Consider the following 22,865-nt stretch of genomic DNA (forward strand, 5'->3'; position numbering starts at 1 on the left):
GTTCAGTAAGAAGTCATTTATCATCATATTATATGACCTATTAAGTCGACACAGAGCGATTATTTGTGTAATAACTAAGCAAGTTGAGTAGTAACAGAAACGCCATAAAATATTTACACACAACATTAAAATATAATATAACACTTATTTCAATATGTAACACTAGTATATCCCTTATTTTGTACTTTCAGGCAACACAGAAGACTACTTGCAAATATTTTACTTATACTCAATATATAAATCATTTAGAGTTGTAAGGGTCAGTTGAACTGTATTCAAGTAAGAAGTATGTATAATTCTAGAACATAATTTATAAAAACTTAAGACTGTTAGCATCATTAGTTCCCATATCTTCTGAGTAGTCTGATAATGTTTAACTCTTTGCTTGATTTTTAAAATAATATTCAAAGAAGTGCCAGACACTACAGCCAATCGAAGGATTCCCCAAAATCCTTATCTGCAAAATGGTAATGCCCTTTCTCCTTGATAAACTTTACACCTAAGTGCTCTTCTCATTGTGCTGTTCATTCAATATCTGGCTCCCTTCTCCTTCCTCATCTCCATTTCTGCTGAACTGTCGCCGGGTCAGTCTTTCTGGGTCATGGGAAGCCATGTCACTGAAGTCACGAAAGATGTCCTGGAACGTCTCATCGTCACCTGTTCACCAAAACACAAGCAGCTTAGAAAATGGGTCATCTGTACAGTGGTTTGTGTTTAATCCTGCCATGACCTGGGCGACCTCGTCCTGTTCCTGTATTCCAACTAATAAGTATTTATTATTATTCCTAACTAATCCGAATTAGTTTACCAAATAGCTAATTATTAGTATCAGGTAGAGAGTCTGACCCAAAAGCTACAGTACAGCAGGCCTCTCGGAATAGGGTTGTTAAACTCTGCACTGTTATGTATTTCAAGTATTACCCATAGATCCAAAGAATCCCTCAGAGTCTCTCATCTCTTCATTCATGCGGGCCATACGTAATCTGTCAACATACAAAAGCATAACAAATTATTCTAAATTCTTTAACATTTTGGGACACAGATTAGACAGTCAATTAACAGTCTGTGCCACATCTCAGGCGCACATATTTTAGTGCAATAATAACATTTCAGTTGCTTACATATACAGTAGAGCCTAGTACAGTGCAGCAAAAAACAACAAGATATCTTAAGTGCTATATCAACCATATACAGTATCAACTGCTCGTGGATGCATTTTCTTATCAACTGCACAGTTACAAAACACTTCTGGACATGATTTACCATGTTACTCACAATGTCACAATGTCAGCATGTGCCGTCTCTATGGCGATAGCTAGTGGGTCCTGTCCCGTTTCATCAGCCGCATACTGATTGGCTCCTCTCTTGAGAAGCAGACACACTTGCCTGCAAAAGTGGGTATCTTTGCTAAAGCCATTTGAGAAACAACAAATTGATTTTAAACCCATGTCTATGCCATACTAGAGCCAAAGACATGGGCTAATAGAATACTACTCCAAATCCTCACCCTGTATGGCCCCAGGTGGCAGCCACATGAAGAGCACCTTGTCCTCTTTGGTCACGGTGGTTTACATTGGCTCCATTCAGCAATAAGTACTCACATGCCAAAAGGGACCCCTTCAGACAAGCAAAGGCACATGTAAACAAACACAGAACAAAACACTATAATTTCAACGATAAATTAGAAATATCAGTTTCATCACCCCAATAGCTGACGCAATCAGAGGTGTGCGTCCTTGTTCCTCAGAGTAGCTCCAGTTTGCCTCTGCCCCTTGGGCCAATGCGGCTGCCATAGAGACAAGGTTCCCTTGTGATGCAGCCTTGTACAACTGACGTCCTGCGTTTTCTTTCCCCATCTCTAAAACAGCAATGGAAATGGGATGATTGGCAAAATATATGGAGCCCTTTGAAACATACGGTGAGGTCATTGTGAACTTACGTGTCTCAGGAAAGCTGCCACCTTTAACAAATCTTCTCTCCACATACTTCTCCTTAATCCATCTCTCTCTTTCTGGGCTGATAAACAGATATGATAATAGAGCATTATTATAGAACATTATTAATGTAATGAATCATGTTTAGTTTAAAGAGTGCATTGATTAATTGTCAATTGCTGAATTTGCCGAAAAAGTGCCAAATATGACATATAGCCACTGTAAGTACCGTGGGCTGTCAAAACTGGGTTTCACTCTGTCCTCCTCCAAACACCTGGCTTCATATATCCCATTGATGACATCATTACCCAGAGCGCACAATAGCTACAGAGGAGGGAAAATAAGGTCCATACCAGGTATAATGCACTTTTAACCTACATAAAAAAAGAGTAGTACTAATTAAGAACATGGTTGATGACTGGTACCTTAAGCTGCTCTGGATCCCAGGAGTCCAGGGTGAGAGACCGTACTTTGGACACATGAACTCCAAGGCTCCTGTCGGCACAAACAACACAACCAAAACAAACAGGACATTTGACAACCAAAATGTGACTGCCTTCAAACTGCCTGTGAGATGAATCCTCCTAACCATGCCATACCTATGGATCCCAGAGCACTCAATGCACATGGTAATGCCCAGGTTGATGCTGGCCCAGCGAGGCTGCTCCTCTCCACAGTCACAGCAGCGTTGGTTCCCCGGGCCTCGGAGGGCTACACCTAGGACCGCAGGCCTCACAGGGGCCAGGCCAGGCTGGGGATCTAGTTTATTGATCGGCTGGGGGATATGTTTGGGCTGGAGGAAAATGTAAATGTATTTGATGGTGCTTTTATTTTTAGGTCTACCATTTATGTGAGTGTGTAATTCCTGGAATGTTTGTATATTTCAGATATGGTTACCTGCAGTTGCTGGGACTCTACTTTCTCACGGTAAGCCAAATCGATGCTGCCCTGTACAGCACTAATCCAGGCCTGCTTCAGCTCTTCTGAATCTGCCTGGAGGGCACAACATCTGGGTAGATGGGCAAAGGTCAATCAGGTTGGCCTCGGTATCAACATTCAGCAAACAAATCACACAAGGATTCATAATGCACTATCAATAATCCAATAAAGTTTAAAAGTGAAAAAATACTACTTCTGAACAGAGACTAGTTCAAAACAGAAGCGGCGGTCAACGCTGTCCAGACTCTTCACTGCACAGAGTCTGAGGTCATCAAACAGCACCAGAGGCTCCTCCTGCAGAACACAAAGTAAAGAATCTTTCACTCTAAGGAAGTTAAATTTAGTTTAAAGAGGAGTCAGAATTGACAAAACTCAAGACAAAACTTGAGACAAAACCTTGTGTGTTTTCCTGTAGATTAGCTGATTATCTTTGATAGAAAACCAGCATCTAAAGAAAGAACAGACACATCAGGATTATGTCAATAATTAGGCAGATGTGAAATAATGTCTTCTCTGGCAGAATGTTCACTTACCTCTTCCATGTCTTATTCTTTCTACGAGACCTTTTGAAGAGGTAGCCTTGTATAGTCTCACCTTGGTCAGGACAGGTGCTTACTATAGGTTCCCCAGAGGCATCCTGAAAGTGGACATTTCCATTTTAAATTTAGGACACACACACTCGATGGAATCCAATAGTCAACATTAAAGACTTTGGAACAATGATACTCACTCTCTGCTGGACCAAAAGATGAGTATTTTCTAAGTCCTTTCTTTTTGCTGTGCATTCAGTGGATATTTGGGCAAGCTATAACAAACATTGTAAAGATCATTAATAAAGAGATCAAGAAATAAATTGAACAATACAGTTCATCAAGTCAAGTGTATTTCGATTAAACATGTAAAAACAACCAATGTTATTCAAAGTGCTGTACAATCAGCCAACACAAAATAAGGAATTAAAATAACATTTACGGACACATAGTTTCCCATGCTTATACTCTGAGGGGTTCACGTTTTACACATGTTACTACATTTAAAAAATCATTTTGGCCTCACCTGTGAAGCCATGCTTTTCATAGCAGGCTCCAGATCCCTCAGTAAGTCAAAACCTTGGTGAAAGAAGGTGTACTGGGCATGGAAGTATGAAAAGACCTGAAACATAATGGAACAAAATTGGTTACTAATTTTCTACAACTTTTGTATATAACATACTTTGTTGGACTAAAGTTGAAATTTAAATAAGCAAACCCTGTCACTAATTTCTGACTTCAATTAGAAAACATGACTTACAGAATTCAAGATATCCACCTTCTGTTGGACCATGAAATTGTTGATCTGTAAAAGAAGACAGATTATTTTTATGGTTTATCCCCATTAGTCATAGTAAACACAGTTGTGAAGCCATCTCAACGTGTTGTCTCACTTGCCTACTTAAACAAACAAAGCTATCCTGTTCTTCCAGGATCTCTGGGTGAATACATTTACATTTATTCATTTAGCAGACGCTTTTATCCAAAGCGACTTCCAAGAGAGAGCTTTACAAAATGCATAGGTCATTGAATAACAACAAGATAGCCCCAAAGCATTGCGGGTAGCCAAAAACAAGTACAATCAAGGGGCAGAAGATATTTTTCACAACAAAACTTGATATTATCAAAACATTTATAAATCTGTGGTTGAGAATGTTGTCTACCTGCAAGCAGTAATCCAATGCAAAGTGCTGATAACATTTGCGTGTGGCCAGCAGAAGATGGCTGCTGCGCTCAGCATCACTGGCTTTGTGGCGAGATATCTGGGCATTTTTCATGGCTGCTGTCTCCAGATCATCCCCAATTCTCACAAACTCCTTCCTTGTCTCTCTCAACTGTGGCAGGAACCTAAATAAAAAGAGCACATTATGATAAATACTGAAAGAATAGAAAGCAATTGGTTGATCTTCAGGGTGTGAAAAACAGTATTCAAAATATATCACACAAAACATAACTTGCTGATGTTTACACGTGTGATGCAACATACTGTGTTAGGAGGTTTGTTAGTTGCTGAGTGATGGCTCTCTGTGTCTGGTCAAACAGCATCTGGAGCCAGGAAGTTGACCCAATAGAAAGAAACAAGTCATGAAAATCCAATTGAAAATATATCTATCATATGCAATGATGGTCCTTTCTGTTGAGATTTGTAATCCATAACGTACTTTATGTCAGCAATAGTTTCTTCACCAAGCATACCTAACCTAATTACCCACTGAAACTGACAAGAGTGCAGCAACAAAAAGAAACTACTCACAGTATGGAAGTTGATCATCTCCTGTAGCCCTTGACTAAATTGGCTCATGCAGTTCTGAGGGAAAAAATAGTTTATTAATACCATCAGAATGCATTCTTCTTGAAACTTTCATCCATTATGCCTGTCAGTATGCCATGTACATTTTCTCCGTACCATAATGATGCTGTCCTGCTTGTGGTACGAGGAGAATTCTGCCAATCCACTGAGGAATAACTGATTTGCTGTATTGTATGCTTGTCCTGATTCAACCATCTTCCCACAAAGCTTCATCACCTTAATAGGGAAAATAGAAGCAAGAACATTTAACAATCCCTAGTGCACAGGAGAACTTTCTCCAATGCACTCTGACAGGCTGTCCAGTCCAATCAGAACCCCACAAGCACTCCGACGGAGGAAATTCATTAGTAGATTCATATTCACTAAGGTAATATATCACAGTTTATCATGGTACCTTTTCCACACGACTCTCTAGTTCGGTCACATCACTTTCACAATGGCCCAGGGTTTGCCTGTGAAAACACCAATTGAAATTCAATGAAAACATGCAATCAAAAGTAATTTATCAAATGTATAATGTTGTTGTGAGAGGTACCTGAATGTAGGTGAGTCTTTGATGCACTCCTCAAAGTCCAAGAAGGAATCCATGCCAGACGTGTAAATTATCTTAAGAAATTATGAGAGATGGGTGGTAGTAACTTATTTTAAACATGAGTAATTTGTACACTTGCCATCTGTTCACTTTCCTGATTCACATTTGGACGCCAGATAGAAGGCATGACATCCACGTATCATGTCGACTCAGCACGTATATTTTACAGGCGTGGTTGTGAAACATATTATGGTCAAAGTCATTAAATATTCAGACGTTTACACATTTTTAACATAGCCCTCAGGTAACGGGGTAACTCACTAGCTATTTATTTACAGGGAGCTTCCTTGCATTGAGATCGATGGAAAACGAAGATCAGATGATGTTCCACGCACAGGTGGCAGTAAACGCATAAAACACATGGCACACACAGGTATGAGTTATCCGATGAGAATTCAACTTGAATTTCATGTCAGCAGCTGTCTTTGCATCTCTGCAAGGTGTATGCTGGATGAGATCGGGTTAGTATGTTGTAAATATATCCGGACAGTGAGTACTTCTTTCAATTTTGTCAACGACTCGCTATTCAGCTCTGAGGTGCATTACCGCCACCTAGCATCACGGAGATCAAGAAAGATATTGACAAACGTCTTCTTCACTCATGTCTTTTGCATTTCCATACGCACTCAAATGTATGTCCGTCTTCTTCTGAATAGAAACCTTTTGAATGCTTGAAGGTTTAGAAACTCATGAGGAACATCTTATGGCAGTTCAGTGACAACGTTTTAATAAGAAAGGCAAACTTACAACATGGACACAAATCCAAGTGGTTGATATGGCAAATCATTAGGGAGCAGGATGGTCAATAAACAGTTCACATTTAGAGATTAGAACACCTCCATGTTTTAAGAGTTTTAGTATGAATACTTTCTCTGTTCATATAGTCATGGAGCAGATGCAGCAGAGCAGAACCTGTTATGTACCGAGTGGAACAAGAGTCAGGGTGATGTTTTCAAAAACCAATAGACACTAAAATAACAGTAACATTGTCTGCACAGCCCCTCCTCACAGCCTCATTAGCTAGTCGCTGGCAAGCTGCTTCATAGTGGCTTTCCTCCTCTGTCTGACCCTCCTTCCTCTCCACAGTCCCATCCTAGAACAACATGAAAAACATTTTTTTCACTGACCCAACAAGAAAGACCAATGTACCCTCACTGCTGTGATAACTTTACCTCCAACACACTGACGACATATTGAACAGCTTCCTCTGCAGAGAATACTTTGAATAGTCCGTCACATGCCAGAAGGATAAACCTGAAGAGACAGAGGATAATTTATGAAATATTTGAATGTATACGTCAATACATTTATGTCTCGACTAGACTAACCTGTCATTGGGGTTGAGCTGACAGCGCCTTAGGTCTGGTGTGGATATTACTCCACAGCGCTTGTACTGGCCATCGCCAATGGAGCGGGACACTTCCAACACACCAAGCACCCGACCATCTCTGTAGTCACCATAAAGACAGAATGATCTTGATTTCACAGTCCACGTGGAGCAACACTGTTTATTAGAGCATAACACCCACCTGACAGTGCCCCCAGCACGTTGGATCCTCATGCGCTCCTCATAGATGGTGGGGTTGTGTTCCTTGCTGAGAGCTAAAGTCACACACTTCTTTCCGTTGACCTTCTCCTCCTGCTCCCTTCTGCACAGCACAGCCTTAATGAAATCAACATGGAAACAATTGTCATATTATTTATTAATCATTAACTGGTAGCGTAACTAAGTTGAAAGAAAGTACAATGAAAACGTGACCAAGCAGCCTACCCTGCTGTCTCCAAGGTTCGCAACATACACCATTTCATTGACCACTAGAACACAGGTGGCTGTTGTCCCGTCTTTCCAGGCTGGCTTCCTTTGAAACATTATAAATGGGTGAAGTTACTTCTATGTTGCATATTTAGTTACGGTGTATTAGCTCACTGGCCATAGTGATGAAATCAATTAACGTCAGGATTTAAACTGTGAGATTTCATCATAACACACAAGATTAATCAAGCACCCCCATCAAAAGTCAATCTATTCTTACTGGCTGGAAGCTTTTTTCAAAAAGTCTTCATCTGTCTGCCGGAAGGTATCAAGTAGACATTTCTTAACCAGTTTGTCTAGGTTTTCAGTTACTCCTGTAGAAGGTGACAAATATGCAGCATCTTCCTTAAGTACATGGACAGTCAAGTCTAAATTTAAGGCATGTGAAAATGTTTTAAGAGGGAAAGTACAGAATATCACCTATTTCTGGCTGTTTCAACATGATGTTTTATCAACAAAAAGTAAGTGCACTTCATCACCATTTATTTGTGCATAAGTATTGAGATTGAGCAGGTGACATAAAAAAACTAGACACCATCTCTACACCATAACCAATCTTGTCAAAAGATGGAATTACCAAGGATACATATATATTTAAACAAACCTTTAGGAAATTTAAGTGCAAGGGTGTGATGGAGATGCTCAGCAGCAAAGCGAGAGGCACGAGCTCCGCCATGGCCGTCAAACACAGCAAAGTAGGCTACCCGAGACCTGGAGCAGCACACAAACCCCTTTACAGGGTCAATATTTGAAGCACATCCATGAAGTCTAAGCATTGAGCCTGCCTGGTAATCCTAGTCCATAATGTGTTTGAGACAGACATTGTAAAAACAACATTCTAAAACATACTGAAAATGGTGTTGGCTGAAGATGGTTTGCATGAAACTTACACTTGTGCTGGCAGGGAAGATAAGCAAGAGTTAATGTCAGGTAGGAGGACATGAGCATCTTGCATCTCATCTCTTTCACCTCTCCTTGCTGCAAAATACCCCTTCAGAGATGGTAGTCCTGTCGAACAAAAAATAAGGGGTCAGTTCGTTCTATACTACTACACACTGTGCAGTAACTGATGGGGTGTGGCTCTACTCCTCGTGCCCACATTTTGAGAGCCAGTGTAAGTAAAACACCACAGGCTATCAATGCAGCCATGCTCTGTGATTTTAGAAAAAAGTAAAGTTCACTTCATAGAATAATTTTTACTCTGTTAGATGGGATTTACTTGATAGCCTTCAAAACATTTCGAGAAATACTGTGGACTGTGAATGTTGAAAACCTTTACAAACTTTCTTTTCCTCCCACTTCTTTTCTTCCACCTCTTTCTCGTCATGGCAAGGCTCGAGTTTCCTCTTAGAACCTCTGTCATCTGCCTTAGGTGATTGAATCCTTGCTTCACCTACAACACACACATAACGAAAATGTCATAACTTCATAATTAATTCACAAAGTGAAAACTACTGAATTACTTTCAAATCGTAAAAGGCTGCTTGCTGTCTAGGGATACGTATAAACCGGGGTTGGATAGTAGGTAGCTAGTGTTAAAGGAAGTTGTTAGCTAGAGCTACGGTACTGAGCTATTAGAGAGTGGCTAGCCTCAATATATCGTTAGCTAACGCTAGGTGTTACCTGTGCTTTGCGATGGTTCTGGAAGATCGTCAAATAAATCCATTTCTTATGCCAGCAGCGTAGAGATCTCACTCTCGTGTGTTTGGACCACAGTCTATGATTTGGACGGTGGTTTTCAATTGTGTTGAATGAAGTATCCGGTGGCTAGGTGGCTGTGTTGAGCTCCTACTGTGTGTTGATTTGACTCGAGATAGCTAGGGTGACATACGTCCTCTTTTTCCCGGACATGTCTTTTTTTTTAAGGACCTTAAGAAAGTGTCCGGCCAGGATTTAAAATTAACTCAAATGGCCAGTATTCGACGTTGGTTGCGTTATACGATGTGCAAGTGGTATGACACTTAATTGTATGTGCGCGCATATTTGCATCGATATAACCCGTTTTTGTAAGTCCCGCCTTCTTGCACACCAATTGGTCGATTATAAAAGGATTGCATCAACCATTGGCCAAATTCTTGCCTGTCAATCTCTTTGCAAACGCATGAAACGCTGTTGTGTTTGAAATTAAACAGTTGGCGTTGGAGCTGGAGCTAATAGTTGTGAGCATTGACTGTAAAAACCATGAGGTGAGGATAGCTTCCCGAATGGACCCAAAGCCACGTGAAGCCTCTTCCATAAGGAAGACTCATCACGCTTGACAAAAAAGCAGACATCCCAAGTCTCCCGGAAGTTCCGTGAGTCTACTAGAACGTTAAGACTATTCATACCAGACTGTTAACTTCCTTAACTTTTCCCATTCATTCTCTATGGCTCGTCTTAACCATATCGAATACTACCATTTGTGACCACTATGGGGATTTGGGGGGCGCTGTTGCGCCTTGTTCTTATTCGATTGCGAGAAGCGTCTCAGATCAGATTTCTTTGAGAGAACTACAGTACACGTCTCTGCAATCAAAGGTAAAATATCTTCAGATCGTGATAGATCTTAAACTAGCTAGTTTAATCAGAAATTAACATGTTTAGCAGATTATATTTAACTGTATTATATCTTCTGTTAAAACATTTTTTTTTGCGTTGGCCGGGAATCGAATCACGGTCAACCGCGAAAGTTGAAATTCTCGACGCGAATTGTACCCATGTGCGCTTTCGGCATGCGTTGGTGGTATAGTGGTGAGCATAGCTGCCTTCCAAGCAGTTGACCCGTGTTCGATTCCCGGCCAACGCAACGTTATTTTTACCTTACATTATTTTGTTAAAACAATATAATACATTGTTTTATGGAATCCCCTTGCTTCCATGAAGTAAGTATATCTTGTTGAAAAGATTATTACCACTGTATTGGGAAGGACACTAAATTAAACATTTAAGCTTAACTTGTCATCTTGACGATAGGTGTCGTTGCAATAACAGACGTATCCTTTTCTCAGACAGACAAGATATGTTACGTCATTTCCGTTCGTGCATTTTGGATCGCGAAACGTTATAGTATTTGTTGCTCATCAATGTTAACTAATACGATACAAAGTGATTAACCCGTATTAGCTCGAGTTTGTCGATTTGTTTTATTTTGGGGGATTGCATCAGCAGCAGGCGAGTCGTCATTGCAACTACAGACAAATCACAATGGCATCGGGAGGTGGTTCAACAACAACGCATGTTGGTGATATTGAGGAGGATGCATCCCAATTACTTTTCCCAAAGGGTTGGTAACTAACTAGGCTGTCTGTTATTTCGATTTTTGAAAGTACCGATGTGGGCAAACCCTCATGGATTGAATTAACTTTACAGAATTTGAGAACGCAGAGACACTCCTCAACTCGGAGGTGCACATGCTCTTGGAGCATCGTAAGCAGCAGAACGAGAGCGCAGAAGACGAACAAGAGCTTTCAGAGGTTTTTATGAAGACGCTCAACTACACTGCACGTTTTAGCCGATTTAAAAACAGAGAAACGATAGCTAGTGTGCGCAGGTGAGTAAAGCTGATTAACTAATACTTAGTGTTAATAAAACTGTTTGCAAGTATGAACATTTTCTTTCCCATATTCTGTAGCTTACTTTTACAGAAGAAGCTGCATAAATTTGAGCTGGCAAGTTTGGCCAACCTATGTCCTGAAGCAGCAGAGGAAGCAAAAGCCCTTATACCAAGGTTGGTCCTGTTAACTTGATTATTTAAAAACAAATGATATATCTCTTGCCAATTATTTCCCCAACCACCTGGATTGGTGATGTCACCTCTTTGTTAGACACTGACCATTTGACTACATATATGTATAGGCCTATAATTACACACAATGCACCACAAAACACAATTGACTAAATGCTGCTTTTTATTGTAGTCTCGAGGGACGTTTTGAAGATGAGGAGTTGCAGCAGATTCTGGATGACATTCAGACAAAGAGAAGTTTTCAATACTGAATAGGGAACACTTGATGGGCCCATTGTGTTTCATTGAGTGAAACACTGTGAACATCTTATAAGGACACTGTTCATTTTACCGTGCTGATGTTTTGCCGTTTGAGACTTAAAATTTAGTGGTGAACAAAAACAAATACAGCTGATTGAGATGAGCGAAACATTCCTGTAAATAATTAACAAATAAACCTCTGAAATACCTTTTGAAAAAAGCATTTTGTGTTTTGTTTCAAATAGTAGCCTAACAACTTTGTTCTAATTAACTGTGCACTACATCAGTTCTCTGCTTTATGAAATGGCCTATAATGACAATCATGACATGAATGTTGTTAGTGACAAAGTTCAGTTAGTGTATGAATTTGGCTAAATGTTGGAAGTGTGTAGGTCAACCAAGAAGAAAGAAATCAAAACACCCCATAAATCTGACAACTTATAATAATCACAGACATAGTATTTGTCAAACAATCAAGCAGTATGCAGAGTCCTCTTCATTGTCAAGGGGCTCTGGGAATACCCCACAAAGTGTGGCTACCATCCTCACTGTGTTTTTCCCATGTAGATCTCTCTCATATTCGATCAGTTGATGCCAAAATTCGTCATTGGGACGAATGTGAGGCCTGTTCTCTAGAACCCCTTCAATGGCTCCGACGTAGACTGACCCCTTTGTGCTTCATGAGGTAAGCAGACTAAGACCGACTCCTGCCAGCGGCAGTGATGAAAATCTGCTGTCAATTCTGGGGAGGACAGTTATATTACATTTTCCTAAGAGCAGTTTCTGAGGGGGACACCAACATTACTACTGTAGCACATTGTAATATGTTAAATGTATATTAATAATATTATTTAAATTCCTTTATGTTTACAGTGATTTATTGGGGGGGACAAATCCTATTTTTCCCAGGATGGGGGCCTGTCCCCCCTGGGGTTTCTGCCTATGGCCAGCGGAGCAGTGTAGGCCTTCCAATGTGTTCCCTGAACGGTTGTTATGGATGGACTTAGCCAAGAGTGGGCTATGTAGGCTATACGAGCCTACATCAGTAACACCGTGTCCTAACTGGATGCGATGCAAGCTTAGGGACGCGAACGACTCGACAAAAAGCAGTTCGATTGCCTTGTTTTCTGTCGGACGCGACGCTACCTGACCGGGGTACGCTTGCATCCAGTTTGGACACGGTGTAACACTTATCATTACAATTTGACATCTCTGCAAGTTGAAAAATGTAACTCATTAGCATAATAAACGCACGTGGACAATTATTTGTATTGCATTAAGTGTATTCAAGTCTAACTTTGAGTGAGATCATGTATATGCAAACCAAAATATATTATCTACCCATTTACTTAAACCATTTGGTTGAAGTTCAGAGGTAATGTTGGAGTGCTCCAGTACCTTCAACACAACAAATGTAGCACACAAGATAATTGAAAATGCAGCTCTGGAGAAGGTTTTCCAAACAGAAGGTGTGTATGAAATTATGTATGGAAAGATGTACAGTGAGGTCAGTCTATACAAATAACTTACTACAAAATACGTATTGCTGTGACAATCTAAATTCACCACGTTTTATTTGAAACTGAGTTGACATACACTGCATGCTTAAAAGGCACTGACAGAGGGCAGGGCAGGGCAGAGGACAGGCAGGACAAAGAAGACCTGTAGCAGGACAGAGAAATCTTGATTCAACAAAATGTATACATTACCATATAATGTGGCTGATATAGCCATTATATATTTAAAATAATATGATGTGGAATACCAGGCCCATCTAGTCGAGTGTCTGCTGTATGCTCCAATGTTTTATTTTATACGATAAGGTAAACTATGCAAGATACCTCTCTTCTTACTGGATGGAATGAACAGTCTAGCGGACAAACATCCTGGCATATACCTACAGGTACAATCGGGATTTTGTTTGATTTTGAATTATGATTATGTTGCTGTGCCAACATAATCTATTGAGCAGACTGAGACCTATCTGCTCGATGGATTATGTTGGCACTGCTCAGTCTACTATTTCCAGTCAGCTCAGGGTCCCTTCACCAGCCAGCTTAGTCTACAGTACACTCAACAATAGGTAGACACAAGACAGCATACACCCTCCACCTGGAACACATAATAGCAGTTTATATTATAACAATTGGCTTGCCTAGTTTAATAGATTACTGTACGGCATGACTATGGAGTGAAACTAGTGCTAGGAGAGGAAGCTCTGTAAAAAAGATTTGTGTACTTGCAAAAAAGATTTGTGTCTCTGTAGAAGGAGGTGGGAACACCGCTCCCAAAACCGTCTAAGCCAATCAAATATAGCAATGACAACTGACGCAACTGAGTAAATTACAAGCACATTTAGTTATCTTTATCAGCAGCTTGATGATCATCTAATTCCTGAACCAGCATTTTACAACCAAATGTATGTATTTCACCGACATACTTTTCAGAATCCTTCTCTTTTCTTTCATCGGAAATGTTACCCACAGGTATAGAACAGAAGAGCCCCTACTCTCACCAGGCTTCTTCTTTGGCAAACACTGCTATACGAATGAGACACACATCAACAATTAGCATAGAGAAAAACACAATTACAGTTGGAGGCAAACTGAGGATATGGAGAGAGACACAGACCTGAGCGGGTAAGTCTGTTGCAGTCCCCACTATGAGGATCCTGCTCTGTGTCACTGCCACACTGGTATGGGCTGCTGCCATCCATGTCAGTATAGTACCCAGTCTCTTGGTCATCAGGAAGTTGACATTTCAGGTGCTTGTCCATAATCATACAAAATACACTGACTTTCTCCAATCCATTTTCATTATCCTCCAGGCTTTTCCTCTCCTGCTCATTCCCTCCACCCTTCTCATTTCTTTTCTTCTCTGGCACCTCTTCTCCTTCTTCCTGTAGATTTGCCTTCAATTTTGACGTCTCAATTTGGTCTGCCATGGTCAGATCAACAGGTTCCCCTTTCACTTCTTTAGGGCCACATCCTCTCATCTGAAGTTCAGCATTGCTCTTTTCAGATGCACCTTTAAAGCTCTGCATCTCTGTTGCTCCTGTCTGGTCAATGTTACTATGACTTGAGACAGCGTTGCTGGAGTTGGCCTCAGGGCCGGCTTGGACCTCTAGCAGTTTGGTTTCTCACTATTCTCTGGCAAGGCTTGGTTAGGAAACAAAAGATGTGATGGGGTTTTATGGGACTTCTTCACCCCTCCTGAATCACATCCTTTATTTTTTTTTCTCTGTAATGGCATGAATCAAACATTCATGCAGTATGCAGAGTTCTCTTCATTGTCAAGGGCTTCTGGGAATACCCCACAAGGTGTGGCTACCATCCTCACTGTGTTTTTCCCATGTAGATCTCTCTCATATTCCATAAGCTGACGCCAAAATCCAGCATTGGGACGAATGTGAGGCCTGTTCTCTAGAACCCATTCATGAGCCTGACGTAGACTGACCCCTTTGTGTTTCATGAGGTAAGCCATGATAAGGGAAGGAGACCGACTCCTGCCAGCAGAACAGTGTACCAATGTGTTTCCTGAATGGTTATTATGGATGGACTCAGCTACATATTTAAAGTAGTGTCTCAATGGGGCATGAGGTTGATCCTGGACAGGCACATGAAGGACTTCCACACCTTTGTAATTGGGATACACCATAAGCTCTGCTGTGGCATTTATTATCAGAGTTATGTTCCTGTAGGTGATCAGTGTTCGGTTCTGAGCAGCATCCACACCGCTCAGATAGAGAGAGGGTGTTATCTGTGAGACCGACATGAGGCATGGACAACGAGCTGCAGGAAGTAAACCGTAAATATGATTTCAAAACCGGGTGCGAACATGGGTCAATAACATTAGAAAGTGTACTCCACCCACCCCTTGGGGGACCAAATAATGTTCATAACAATAACACGAACTACCGGGTTACCGCCTGGATATGTTAGGGCATGTTCTGCAGAATCGCACAGAAACTAGTCAATCTGACGTATCATGTGGGAGTGACTCATTGTTTTCTTTATAAGTTAGCCTAGTTCAGTAGTTACTGTACGGCACGACACAATAACAACACGACATAAAGTGTAGGCTACGGACCAAGACAGCATTCGATTAAACACAGCACGGGTAAGTGCGACTGGGATTTCAACTTAAGTCTGTTTAACATCCAAGAATGACAAAAATGATCTGAAATTGTTCATGCTACTGCGTGTTACGTAAACTACCGTTAACGAGAGAGTAGCCTACATTGGAGTTTGCTTGGGGTGGCATTTACTTTCGGACTTTAGGACACATACATCCCGATTGTAATCAATGTTACGAACATTACAAACATTTAAAATAGTCAAAACATTACTCACCTGAAAAACACAAACTTGCCGACACAGAATTATTGAGAAGGTTTAAGTTTCGATTTCTACTTAACTGGAAATGATTAGATAGTCACGGGAGGACGCCATATCACCAGCAGGACCTACGTTGTAAGGGGAGGTCACGGATTGGTGGGTGTTGGAAACAAGCTACGTAACAGCCTTCGGATATGGTGCATTAATACGTGTTTTTTTGGGGGGGGTTCTTATTTCATCATTACCTTTTATAAGAATTATTATAAAGTCCATAGTCCATAAAAAATATTCTAAAGACTAAGAGACAGTGACATTTTGCGCTTCTCGTCTGGATGGGCAGGTAAGAGTAAACTGTGCTGGACAGTTGGGCACATGAACTGACTTGTGTGACTCTTAAGCCTCTGTTGGAAATGGCTGTACATAGCCACAAACGTGCTCTGAGGCTATTATTAGCACTACGCACATGGAACTCCACAAGCTCCCCTTGATGGGTAGTGTGAGATGTCAGACTCATGCTGGGATCTACTCCCTGCCAGGGAATTATTTAATTTACACTGAATGTCCAGGAGTAATGTCACCATAAAACGTATCACCACTGAGGTAAACGCTGAGATGTACTTTAAAGCTTAGTTTCAGCTGTATAATTATATGAGATCAGAGCCTCCATGAAGGTGTGTGGCCTGACCCAATTGAAGAGGGAAAACAACACCTTTCAATCAGCATGTTTTGGCTCCACTTCAGATGAGACATTCACCCTTGCACCATATGCATGGTCCCATTCACAGAATAAAGTAGGTGGGAGGAACATGGACCAAAGAGATTACACATCAGAAAGAGTGACAAAAAGATTGAGTGAGAAAGTCCAACAGAAGGATTACATGTGTGCACTGATACCTTGAAGACAAGCCAACATAAAGTAAATCAATGGAGTAAATCACACCAGCACATTTAGTTATCTTTATCGGCAGCTTGATGATCATCTCATCCCAACAATGCATTTTACAACCAAATTTGTGAATTAGTTCCTTTGTATGTATTTCACCCCCCGCAAATGCTGATTCTTTATTTTTCAGAATCGTTCTCTTTTCTTTCATCGGAAATGTTACCCACCGGTACAGAACAGAAGAGCTCCTACTCTCACCAGGAAGCTCCTGTCTCAAAGAGAAGAACACCAAGACAGAGAGATGTCAACACCTCACCAACAGCCTCTGGGGCCTCAGGTGACTCAAAGCAGTCAGCCCCTGGGAGAGCCAAACCCCCAGGTAAGATTGTTGCCAAGAAGATTCCGGACGTGAGATACCCCATCATCACAGAAAAGAAAAAAGAAGTACATATTAGTCAAATGCCTGACAAGACCAAGACCACTCAAGATAAGGCGAGACCCGTGGTCCCTCTTCCCAGGCCCGAGATTGTATCTCTGAGTAAGAAGATTGAGGGAGACGTTGTTAATGCAGTGGAGGTTCACACTCGTGGCCAAAGGAAAAATCCCAGCTGGTTTGAATGGCGGCACAACCGAATCACAGCGTCCACAGCTCACCGCATCTCCCACAGTCGTTTTGTGAATGGAAAGAGTCCAACCCCGGCTGCATCCTACCTAGCGGCTATCACAGGAGAGGGCCCAAATGTGAAGACTCGGGCCATGAGCTGGGGCATTGAGAGGGAGGCTGAGGCTGTCCGCCACTATCAAAGCCTGAAGAGCAAAGCTTTGGGGAGACCAGTGCAGGTGCAGGAGTGTGGTCTGTTTATAGACTCACAACGTCCCTGGTTGGCTGCCAGTCCTGATGGGATTGTGCAAGAGTTGGATGGTACGCGCCTGCTTTGTCTGGAAGTCAAATGTCCATACAAGCACCGTCACAATACAGTAGCCCAGGCTTGCAAGGAGGATAAGACCTTCTGTCTAGAGATCCAAGACGGAATGGGTTATTGTCTAAAACCCAAGCACAGCTATTACACTCAGATTCAGTGTCAGATGGCTGTTACAGGGTTGCATCAGGCTGATCTTGTAGTCTTCACCTTGCAAGAGACTGCCATTGTACCTGTGGCTTATGATCCTGTGTTCTGGAAGACCACAGTAGCTAAGTTAGAGCTCTTCTACAAAGACGGAGTGCTGCCCTATGCCAGAGAGAAAGGATTAAACATCCCAGCTGTGAAGCCTGAAGAGTAGAACACGGTTTCAAAATGACCACGCCAATTTAGCAGCTCAGAGTAACTGAAACAAAGTGTTGACAAATGCTTTAGTGGTGGACAAAGTGTCCATTTCCTGAATTTAAGATTTTGATTTTGAGGCTGGAACACAAAAACAGCCACGTGTTGTTGAATGGGTCTCAACAACCAGTTATCTGCTTTATTCTTGCAATAAAACAAGACACGAGATTGAAAAGGCCTTAAATGCTGTTAAGTCATTTGTATAATATCAATGTGAATAAATCATATTGTCATTTTTTACTAGTATTATCTTAATTAACTTTGCCCCCATCAATCCCTTGCACTCCAATGACCTGTCACTGCAAATAATCTCCCCATATAAAAAACTGTGAAAATATTTGCCTTCATCTAACCAAAGGTCACATAAACAACTTTACAAACAATTATTTACATAATTTGCAGTTACCATCATATGTACATAAACGTCAATCACTCAGCAGAGCATAATATAAAACATAAGTGAACATAATAACATGTTACAAAGGTTCCAAAGTGTAACCCAATCATTGCCACCTGATATATAATAACTGAGAAAAGAGAGGAAAAAAAAACTGCCCTGAGAAACATCATTAAACTTGGGACCCAGGATATAGTAGAAGGTGAATTGAAGCAAGCCCTTGAGAACGTGTTCTCTATAAGATGCAAATAAACATGGGTGTGGCTAGACCATGTTATATGCATGTGAACACTAAAAGTTTTTGAACAATAACACATGTAAACCTTAAACATCCTTCTGTTATGACTGCTCTCACATCACTCCCATCTACCATTTCAGTCTTTGTTATTGTACGTAAATGTGTAGTCGTACCTTAAACAGTGACCAATTCCCAATTATATTTACGGTTGTTTTTGTTAATGATGTTGGTCTCAGTACAAAGAATACTTGTGCTGTACATGACAGGTGTGTGACAGGCCTTTGTTCATTCCCTTCCACCCAAGTCTGTATTTTCCAGTCCTAGAGAGCTTGATGGCCATGTGTCTTGATGGATGTGGGGGGTTGGTGCAGCTCTGCATTTAGTCGCTGAAGCGTTTTCGGGGGCGAATGCGAGCCCTGTTGGACCGGCGGATATTATGCTTAGAGTCACGACAGGGCTGGCAGACGAACACCTCGGGAACATGAGTACGGCGTATTTTTGCACAGGACAAGTGCACCCAGGTCCCACACTCACTGCATTCAATCATGGGTCGTCCCGCGAAAGGCTTCAAACAGAAACAAGTTATCAGGTCCCAGGAGTCATCTTCTGAGGACAGAAAAACAAGAGGGGTGTTTAATGATGATTCTCATAATTATCCTTAACACCATGATTAAAAAGAGGAAACAATTTAATCAACATACCTTCCTTTTTGCAGTTATTTCCAGATGCATCTTCTTTGACAAACACTGCTATACAAATGATACACATATAAACAATTAGCATAAAGAAAAACACAATTACAGTTGGAGGCAATCTGAGGATATGGAGAGAGACACAGACCTGAGCGGGTAAGTCTGTTGCAGTCCCCACTATGAGGATCCTGCTCTGTGTCACTGCCACACTGGTATGGGCTGCTGCCATCCATGTCAGTATAGTACCCAGTCTCTTGGTCATCAGGAAGTTGACATTTCAAAGCCAATCCATTTTCATTATCCTCCAGGCTCTTCCTCTCCTCATTCCCTCCACCCTTCTCATTTCTCTTCTTCTCTGGCCCATGTTCTCCTTCTTGTGGATTTGCCTTCAATTTTGATGTCTCAATTTGGTCTGCCATGGTCAGATCAACAGGTTCCCCTTTCACTTCCTTAAGGCCGCATCCTCTCACCTGAAGTTCAGCATTGCTCTTTTCAGATGCACCTTTAAAGCTCTGCATCTCTGTTGCTTCTGTCTGGTCAATGTTACTATGACTTGAGACAGCGTTGCTGGAGTTGGCTTCAGGGCTGGCTTGGACCTCTAGCAGTCTGTTTGGTTTCTCACTATTCTCTGGCAAGGATTGGTTAGGAAACAAAAGATCTGATGGGGTTTTATGGGACTTCTTAACCCCTCCTGAATCACGTCCTTTTGTTTTTTTCTCCCTTTGACCGGTCAACTTCTTGTCGGACTTCCTCTTCTTCACCTCCTCCTCCTCCCTTTCCTTCTGGAGTTTGGAAGGGTTGCCATCTGTACTTGAGGATGAGAGGTGTGTCCATGAACTATGGTTAGTGCTGTGTGTGCCGCTGTCCCTTGGTCCACCCTCATCACACCACCATTCCTGTGAGGAAATACACCAATGTAATAATATATAATAATAATACAGTAGGCTATCATGGTATTTGTAGGCTTGAATTAAGATATATTATAATTCAGTAATGATTACAATATGCAGTGATAACTTGTTGCAGAGAATACCACACAGCAAAAAAATGGTAGTTCTGGTTTCACACAATCATGTCATGATTTTTATGTCAGTTCTGATATGGAGCCATAATAATTTTCAATCTCATAAATATATATAAGTGTGATTATTAAATTCCATCAAATGTAGGGGATGACATAAATACTCAAACTAGAATCCAAATGTAGCTATTAAATGAAGGGTTTGTCAAGGTTCCTTGAGGTTAAATAATCATAATATATGGATTCGAGGATCTCACTACTGTCATTCTGGAGTTATGACGTCTCATCACAATGCTACGTGCAACAGTTACAACCTACTAATGGTTGGTGTAATGGCCTGTTTACTCAATCAAAAACAAAAATAAACTGTAGGCCTATATATTTTGTAAACTATGTGTTAAACCTACTAGACTGTGACGTTATAAAACACAAAGTTGCTTCAAGACAACGATGTTTAATTATTCAAAATGATGTTAGTCTTAATGTATTTTTTTTTTTTTACCTTCGTTGGGTATGGGATATACCCGGCATAAGCCAACACAAAGGTGCAAAACTGATTGAAGTCTTCAACAGTCCGTTGTCTTTTTCGCTGTAGAAAAATAAATACAAAATACAGTGATTACAGGTCACATGATTGGTCATCTAGATTTTACTTGCGTACGGTAGGCGACAAGCTCTTCATCTCTGAAAGCCTTTTGTCTGAACATGCATGAAGTGTCGAAGCGCGGGAGACGCTGTCAGATCCGACTTACTGTAGCCCACCAGTTCGGTAAACAACACAGTGGCCAAGAGAGTTATGTAACATACAAAAAAAAATTGTAATAAGATTCACAACATTATTGTGCTACCAGTCTAATGACCGTAATGTGTAGCTCAGAATAGTCGAGTCAAGCAGGCTACCACCACGATCAAGTTAGGAGTGCAGCGTTTTGACCGACAGTCCATTGTCGAAGAAAATTATCTTAGTGTGTGACACGAAAGATGATATGAAGTTTGTGTCAAAATTATGAAAAAATGACTGGAACGCTGTCGGCCAAAGCGTATCAAAAGAAAGATCAAAAGATGACGATGGCATGGCACTCGATCGTCGTTATAGCCAACAGTAGTATGCATCTGCAACTGAAATATGTTTGAATATAAGGCTGCCGCGACTTCAAAGCTTGCATTGTGCTTCAAGGTACAATAAAGTTCATTCATTAGGCTAAGCTTGGAAAAATAATCAATTTGGACACCATTCTATCGACGTATGCAGGCATTAAAGTTTTGCCAAGCGTTCATCAACACACACTTTGCAAACTGGGCACGCAAATGTTATTGTTACTATCATAGAAAATGTTAATCAGTTATCAATGTGTCAGTCATTACCCTGTTACAGACATAGTTTTGCGAAAATATCGAATCACATTAGCTAGCACAATCCACACGCCCGGACAATGCTACCCGGAACCTTGCAAGCTGTCATTGTTAAAAGGTAATGTAATGGAACAGAACTGAATGTTGATGCACATACCTCAGTTGACATCGTCCTCCGATACAATTAACTTGATTGCAGGCAATATTATGAGGTTGTATGTCTTTTTCTTCGTTTGCCTGATCTTGTCAGATGATGATAATCGATGATAGGGCAGGTCCTTCAATCCAGATACATTCGCGGTTCGCTCTGCTCTGGTCTATTACCTCGGCAGTAGTTGACAGTTCAATTCCGCAAGTAAATTAGTTTGATATTGAAACACAGTGGAGCTCAAACCGGTCTAGAAAAGCTTATTCATTCACACGGATCGTCTGCCTACTTGCGCCCTGTCGAAACAGTCTGTTGTCAGCAACTCGGATGCAAAATGACTCCACAACCAGTTAAATGCAAATCGTACACTGAAGGCCTACATTAGTCGAAGAACACATCGAAAAAACAAAGTAAGTTTACCCACTGTCTCATTCATGTGAAACAAACAGTCCTGTATAGGGAAAGACCGAAAAGTAGGCTACACTTCAGTGCGGGAGATCACGGAATGACCTACCAAATTCTATCAGTGATGTCACCGCGGTGGGCAGGATGGGACCTCAACTACGGACAGGGTGTTTTTTTTTCATTCTGTGGTCTGAACAAATGCTATCATCGGAAACAAATAATTCAGAGATGGTTAACAACTACTAGGTTGCATATTTTGCCACGAAACCAACATGCCACCTTTAAAAAAATGTCTGGGTTAGGAACACCCCCGTCAAGGAAGATGGTGTCCATTCATCAGCTGCTGGCAATGGTGGTGGGGGGGGATTACGCCCGCGAAAACTACACTAAAGACAACAATTCGTGGCTGCTGAGTTTAGAAGTAGCTTATCGAGTCGTAGCCTCATCAGACCAGTCCCAGGCGGCTGAATGAAAGATGGAGTGATGG

At 41.2% G+C, this 22,865-nt stretch overlaps 6 protein-coding genes, 1 long non-coding RNA gene, 1 other non-coding gene and 1 pseudogene across 20 annotated transcripts; 4 read left to right on the forward strand and 5 right to left on the reverse strand.

Moving 5' to 3' along the window:
• Window position 1: 1 nt before the first annotated feature.
• On the reverse strand, window positions 2-6,353 carry LOC146257487 (arf-GAP with coiled-coil, ANK repeat and PH domain-containing protein 2). 2 transcript variants are annotated; one of them, XM_084673354.1, is made up of 23 exons: window positions 6,067-6,353; window positions 5,749-5,819; window positions 5,608-5,665; window positions 5,310-5,429; window positions 5,157-5,210; window positions 4,890-4,948; window positions 4,567-4,750; window positions 4,164-4,208; window positions 3,930-4,025; window positions 3,604-3,678; window positions 3,407-3,510; window positions 3,270-3,321; window positions 3,067-3,167; window positions 2,832-2,943; window positions 2,534-2,727; window positions 2,360-2,429; window positions 2,164-2,258; window positions 1,940-2,016; window positions 1,704-1,858; window positions 1,508-1,617; window positions 1,276-1,386; window positions 922-983; window positions 2-657 (listed from the first exon to the last, which is right to left on the reverse strand). In XM_084673354.1, exons 2-23 carry the CDS (start codon window positions 5,799-5,801, stop codon window positions 500-502), a joined length of 2,145 nt encoding a protein of 714 aa, XP_084529480.1. In that variant the 5' UTR covers window positions 5,802-5,819; window positions 6,067-6,353; the 3' UTR covers window positions 2-499. The 2 variants fall into 2 exon arrangements, with proteins under 2 accessions (XP_084529480.1, XP_084529481.1); XM_084673355.1 differs by lacking the exons at window positions 2-657; window positions 922-983; window positions 1,276-1,386 and having other exon boundaries at window positions 1,504-1,617.
• A 153-nt stretch (window positions 6,354-6,506) lies between these two features.
• On the reverse strand, window positions 6,507-9,591 carry ilkap (integrin-linked kinase-associated serine/threonine phosphatase). Its single transcript, XM_084673367.1, has 10 exons — window positions 9,242-9,591; window positions 8,892-9,011; window positions 8,509-8,626; window positions 8,223-8,329; window positions 7,839-7,932; window positions 7,577-7,664; window positions 7,335-7,468; window positions 7,134-7,253; window positions 6,978-7,059; window positions 6,507-6,898 (listed from the first exon to the last, which is right to left on the reverse strand). Exons 1-10 carry the CDS (start codon window positions 9,282-9,284, stop codon window positions 6,758-6,760), a joined length of 1,047 nt encoding a protein of 348 aa, XP_084529493.1. The 5' UTR covers window positions 9,285-9,591; the 3' UTR covers window positions 6,507-6,757.
• A 184-nt stretch (window positions 9,592-9,775) lies between these two features.
• On the forward strand, window positions 9,776-11,802 carry polr2d (RNA polymerase II subunit D). 3 transcript variants are annotated; one of them, XM_084673371.1, is made up of 5 exons: window positions 9,776-9,912; window positions 10,766-10,880; window positions 10,967-11,147; window positions 11,229-11,324; window positions 11,515-11,802. In XM_084673371.1, exons 2-5 carry the CDS (start codon window positions 10,802-10,804, stop codon window positions 11,591-11,593), a joined length of 435 nt encoding a protein of 144 aa, XP_084529497.1. In that variant the 5' UTR covers window positions 9,776-9,912; window positions 10,766-10,801; the 3' UTR covers window positions 11,594-11,802. The 3 variants fall into 3 exon arrangements, with proteins under 3 accessions (XP_084529497.1, XP_084529498.1, XP_084529496.1); XM_084673372.1 differs by lacking the exon at window positions 9,776-9,912 and adding an exon at window positions 10,064-10,135; XM_084673370.1 differs by lacking the exon at window positions 9,776-9,912 and having other exon boundaries at window positions 10,591-10,880.
• Window positions 10,332-10,403, forward strand: trnag-ucc (transfer RNA glycine (anticodon UCC)). Its single transcript has one exon. It is a non-coding gene; the product is annotated as a tRNA-Gly (tRNA).
• A 91-nt stretch (window positions 11,803-11,893) lies between the features above and the next one.
• LOC146257491 (uncharacterized) lies at window positions 11,894-12,847 on the forward strand. The gene is made up of 2 exons (XR_014729849.1): window positions 11,894-12,267; window positions 12,456-12,847. It is a non-coding gene; the product is annotated as an uncharacterized LOC146257491 (long non-coding RNA).
• A 278-nt stretch (window positions 12,848-13,125) lies between these two features.
• On the reverse strand, window positions 13,126-14,834 carry LOC146257492 (uncharacterized; annotated as a pseudogene). The gene is made up of 3 exons (XR_014729848.1): window positions 14,214-14,834; window positions 14,023-14,122; window positions 13,126-13,244 (listed from the first exon to the last, which is right to left on the reverse strand). The product of XR_014729848.1 is annotated as an uncharacterized LOC146257492 (transcript).
• A 3-nt stretch (window positions 14,835-14,837) lies between these two features.
• LOC146257493 (dual specificity protein phosphatase 14) lies at window positions 14,838-16,071 on the reverse strand. The gene is made up of 2 exons (XM_084673369.1): window positions 15,935-16,071; window positions 14,838-15,373 (listed from the first exon to the last, which is right to left on the reverse strand). The coding sequence occupies exon 2, from the start codon at window positions 15,354-15,356 to the stop codon at window positions 14,838-14,840; it is 519 nt and encodes a 172-aa protein (XP_084529495.1). The 5' UTR covers window positions 15,357-15,373; window positions 15,935-16,071.
• LOC146257494 (uncharacterized) lies at window positions 15,517-18,364 on the forward strand. Of its 3 annotated transcripts, none has more exons than XM_084673364.1 (2): window positions 15,517-15,701; window positions 16,993-18,364. In XM_084673364.1, exon 2 carries the CDS (start codon window positions 17,019-17,021, stop codon window positions 18,081-18,083), a length of 1,065 nt encoding a protein of 354 aa, XP_084529490.1. In that variant the 5' UTR covers window positions 15,517-15,701; window positions 16,993-17,018; the 3' UTR covers window positions 18,084-18,364. The 3 variants fall into 3 exon arrangements, with proteins under 3 accessions (XP_084529490.1, XP_084529491.1, XP_084529492.1); XM_084673365.1 differs by lacking the exon at window positions 15,517-15,701 and adding an exon at window positions 15,731-16,259; XM_084673366.1 differs by lacking the exon at window positions 15,517-15,701 and adding an exon at window positions 16,404-16,835.
• LOC146257495 (uncharacterized) lies at window positions 18,309-22,733 on the reverse strand. 7 transcript variants are annotated; one of them, XM_084673363.1, is made up of 6 exons: window positions 21,983-22,733; window positions 20,975-21,061; window positions 19,600-20,347; window positions 19,461-19,505; window positions 19,294-19,362; window positions 18,309-19,175 (listed from the first exon to the last, which is right to left on the reverse strand). In XM_084673363.1, exons 1-6 carry the CDS (start codon window positions 21,992-21,994, stop codon window positions 19,045-19,047), a joined length of 1,092 nt encoding a protein of 363 aa, XP_084529489.1. In that variant the 5' UTR covers window positions 21,995-22,733; the 3' UTR covers window positions 18,309-19,044. The 7 variants fall into 7 exon arrangements, with proteins under 7 accessions (XP_084529489.1, XP_084529488.1, XP_084529487.1 ...); XM_084673362.1 differs by having other exon boundaries at window positions 19,294-19,365; XM_084673361.1 differs by having other exon boundaries at window positions 19,294-19,365; window positions 19,461-19,508.
• Window positions 22,734-22,865: the final 132 nt, after the last annotated feature.

This window comes from Hypomesus nipponensis, chromosome 15, assembly GCF_054491055.1.
Source record: "Hypomesus nipponensis isolate SF chromosome 15, ASM5449105v1, whole genome shotgun sequence".
Classification (NCBI taxonomy): Eukaryota; Metazoa; Chordata; class Actinopteri; order Osmeriformes; family Osmeridae; genus Hypomesus; species Hypomesus nipponensis.

Bases quoted from the DNA above. Each gene is read 5' to 3' on its own strand.
- LOC146257487 (XM_084673354.1), bottom strand. From the start codon at position 5,801: ATGGATTCCTTCTTGGACTTTGAGGAGTGCATCAAAGACTCACCTACA. The intron at 3,511-3,603 runs GTGAGTATCATT...GTCCACTTTCAG, and splicing joins ATCTTTTGGTCCAGCAGAGA to GATGCCTCTGGGGAACCTAT. The intron at 984-1,275 runs GTGAGTAACATG...GTATGTTGACAG, and splicing joins CATGCTGACATTGTGACATT to ATTACGTATGGCCCGCATGA.
- ilkap (XM_084673367.1), bottom strand. From the start codon at position 9,284: ATGGATTTATTTGACGATCTTCCAGAACCATCGCAAAGCACAG. The intron at 9,012-9,241 runs GTAACACCTAGC...TGTGTGTTGTAG, and splicing joins AGAACCATCGCAAAGCACAG to GTGAAGCAAGGATTCAATCA. The intron at 7,060-7,133 runs GTTAGTCTAGTC...CTGTCTCTTCAG, and splicing joins CAGCTCAACCCCAATGACAG to GTTTATCCTTCTGGCATGTG.
- polr2d (XM_084673371.1), top strand. From the start codon at position 10,802: ATGGCATCGGGAGGTGGTTCAACAACAACGCATGTTGGTGATATTGAG. The intron at 11,148-11,228 runs GTGAGTAAAGCT...CATATTCTGTAG, and splicing joins ACGATAGCTAGTGTGCGCAG to CTTACTTTTACAGAAGAAGC. The intron at 11,325-11,514 runs GTTGGTCCTGTT...TTTTTATTGTAG, and splicing joins GCAAAAGCCCTTATACCAAG to TCTCGAGGGACGTTTTGAAG.
- LOC146257493 (XM_084673369.1), bottom strand. From the start codon at position 15,356: ATGTCGGTCTCACAGATAACACCCTCTCTCTATCTGAGCGGTGTGGAT.
- LOC146257494 (XM_084673364.1), top strand. From the start codon at position 17,019: ATGTTACCCACCGGTACAGAACAGAAGAGCTCCTACTCTCACCAGGAA.
- LOC146257495 (XM_084673356.1), bottom strand. The intron at 20,348-20,974 runs GTAAAAAAAAAA...ATTTCCTCACAG, and splicing joins ATATCCCATACCCAACGAAG to GAATGGTGGTGTGATGAGGG. The intron at 19,509-19,599 runs GTCTGTGTCTCT...TCATTTGTATAG, and splicing joins CAACAGACTTACCCGCTCAG to CAGTGTTTGTCAAAGAAGAT.